General features: G+C 38.6%; 1 protein-coding gene across 1 annotated transcript in view; it reads right to left on the bottom strand.

Annotated features, from left to right (window-relative positions):
- SFRP4 (secreted frizzled-related protein 4) overlaps positions 1 to 3,160 on the bottom strand; it is a 37,383-nt gene that overhangs the window by 13,334 nt on the left and 20,889 nt on the right. The window contains exon 5 of the mRNA XM_012638747.1: positions 2,543 to 2,549. Coding sequence (XP_012494201.1) covers positions 2,543 to 2,549 — 7 coding nt within the window. The remainder of the gene's footprint in view (positions 1 to 2,542; positions 2,550 to 3,160) is intronic.

The raw sequence follows: 3,160 nt of genomic DNA, 5'->3' as shown, positions 1-3,160 counted from the left end.
TAAATCACAAAGGTGACAATTAACTAAACTTTTTGGTTGTCATGCTTTTCACTATGACTTAATACATCTCTCAGGATAAAATGCTTTTCAAAAAGCATTTTCCACTAGGAAACATGCTCAGTATTAGCATATATCAGGCTATAACCAGAAGCAGAAATTTGTTTTCTTACTGTTCTTTCTATGGTGATAAATGAATATTTCCTCTAACAGGCCAGATTATGTTACCAAAAAGTCAGTGCACTTTGGCCTGGTAAATTAAAATTCATGGACTCTGGGGGCCCAGATCTTTCTCTAGCTGTGGGTGAGACATCAGACAAGCCTTTCTCCAACAAGCTAGATCATGACTTCTCAGGTCCCCTTCAACTTTTTCATTGCATGAATCCAAATAATCATTCTCGCTTTTTGAACTTGTGCTAACAGCAGGTAGAAACTTGGGGTAAAATTATGCCCTTCTTTTTCACTCAAGGACTGGTTCTCCCAAACAGAAACACCCTCAAGCTAATACAAGTCATGGGTTTTTGTGGGAAGGATATAATAGAGAATCTTCCAGGTATCCGAAGACAGAAGACAGAAAGCCTACGTGTGGTCAGACTGCATTGGTTTAGAACTGGAAAGTAAGAACTAAGGCTGTTTATGTAAGTTTGTGTATGTCTTCAAAGGAGGCTGGGCAGAGAAAATCTATTGGAAGCTCTGCTATACTCTAATTCTTCAGTTTCTCTAGTTAACCGGTTGTATTATTAAATTTGATTCATTAAAAAAAATTGAGAAGATTGCCTAGGCTTTTCCCAGCAGACGAGAAATCTCTCTACCTATTTATCTAATTATCTATCTATCTATCCGTCCCTGTATGTACTGAATATACCCCCTCTGAGGTTCTCAGTCATTCATTTCCCTAGCTGCCTGGAGTGTTGGAAATATTGAGAATGTTGTCGGCTGATGGTTCACAGATGAAGGAAGGCGTTTAGTCCAAGGTGGCCACCAGTTCCAAACTTAAAACAAAAAATATGGGGAGGGAGAAACAATCTTGGTGAGAAGTTGGAAAGTCAGCACTTTCCTATACCTATGGTCCAAGCATTCTGGGATGTAGTTGACAATGTGGTCAAGAATTATCCTTGCTGAGTGCACTCCCCGGCCCAAAAACGCTATATAAATGAACTTATCCCAGGGCACTAATTAAAGATATGCACAGGTGTCTGGCTATGGAGATGTTTATCCAGTTATTCAGTATGTTCAGTTAAGAAACAACATAAATGCCCAAGTGAAGAATGGTTTGTTGAGTAATGAATACTATGGAATACAATACAGCCATTATAGATGAGGTGGTATCAGCTTTCTTGATGTAAAAACTAATCTCAATAAAGAGCTGAGTGAAGGAGGCAGATTATGAAACAGTTTGTACAGTAGGCTTCTACTTTTATTTTTTCAAAGCATTATATAAATGCATAGGAAATACCTGGAGAATTATATGCCAAAATACTAATAGTAATTACTTCTTACTCTTCTTACTATGGGATTAGGTAGGACTTTAATTACATTCTTTTTGATTTTGTGCATTTATGGAATGCTTTGTAGAGAATACATGCTTATTGTGTTAGCAAAAGACCAACACAATTGTTTTTCAAAAAATAAATGCTTCCAGTTGCCCACAATTATAAAATTTGGTGATAAAATATTGCAAAATAAGTTATTTTTTTCTGATTAAGGTATCCTAATTCTCAAATAATTCCCATTTCAAAGATGGAACCTCAATTCTCCTCTCCATATATTTATCTCCTCTCACATGTATTCAGGTGAAGAAAATATTTAAGTGAGAAAAGCAAATTTTTGGCACTCACAGGAAGGCCTCCCATGCATGTCATGGTACTCTCAGTGTGAGCTGATGAACATTTTCAATTTTTTCATGATAGATAACTGAACAGTAGCCTGGTTAATCATTTGTTGGTTCAACTAATAAATGTGCCTCATTTAGTTAAGTTTTTGTGTAACATGTAGCACATAATTTCAGTTAAATATTCAAAGTAAATGTTGCTTACATTTGTAAAGTCATCTCCAAACTCTTATTACTTTTAATTTTGCACTTAATTTTTTTTCCCATAATTATTTTTCTATTTTCATAGAGATTTCCATTTCCAATTCCCCTTCCCCAAAGAATCCCTACTGCGCTAAGGAAGTAGGCTAGGCTACGAATGCCTTTTAATGGCTTTTCCAAGGATTATTGAGGTTGGATGTTATCTGAAACACCTACCTGGTTTTGCTTCAGGGCCAAAGAGGTTTGGCTTTTATACCACAGGATCACACACTGAGCATTTTATTGATGACCCCGTGTAGGTCCTGGGTTCCTTTAACTCTACCGCCCAAGGTTAGTAATGTAGGCAAAGTAAAGCTTTCAGGAGGAGGTGGGTGCATGCACCAGCTTCTCATTAACCCAACTTGTCCACTCTCCCCTGGCTTACCCCCACACCTCACTTCTGTGTCCCAATGACTACAGAGATGACATTAAATCATGTTTAATTATCTTGTGTGAATGTAACGTATCACTTACCCTTTCTCTGAAAAGCAGACGAAGGCAAAGCTAAAGGAGAGATTATTCAAAGCTTTCAGATTGTTCTGCTACCTCCATGCATGATGAGTGGAACAAGTGCCCTCGGTCCCATTCCCCGGTTGGAGGGCCAAGCTGTGGCAGCAGGCTGGGAACCGGCCTTGGAGTCCCAGCCCTCCCACCACGGCCCCACAACAGCACTGCTGTAAGCACCAGCAATCAGCAGGGAGAAAATTCTCTCAAGGTTTGACAGTCAAGATACTAGGATATGCTGGGAAATGAGATGGGGACCACACCGCTCTTGTTGTGGGTGTAAAATACTTGAGAGTTGACCAGCTAATTAGTACCTAAATCACAATGGGACAAACGAACTCACTGTTTCTGGCGCTGTTTAGAGGGTATTGAGGGGAAGCATTGTGATCGTGAAATCAGAGCATCTGCACCATGGCATGGCAGCCAGAAAATAGAATCCAGAAGTTGTCTGTCTGCCTGTCTTCTTTATTTATTTTTCATTATTATTACTTTCGTTTTTAGAGTGTCTAGCTAAAAACAGCACAAAGTCATCTTTGTAAAAAACACATTACAATTTTCAGTATGTTACTTTCCTAGATTTTTCAAAAA

The sequence above is a fragment of the Propithecus coquereli genome, unplaced genomic scaffold (genome assembly GCF_000956105.1).
Source record: "Propithecus coquereli isolate 6110/MARCELLA unplaced genomic scaffold, Pcoq_1.0 Scaffold134, whole genome shotgun sequence".
NCBI lineage: Eukaryota > Metazoa > Chordata > Mammalia > Primates > Indriidae > Propithecus > Propithecus coquereli.
This window is presented reverse-complemented; position numbering and strand designations above follow the sequence as displayed.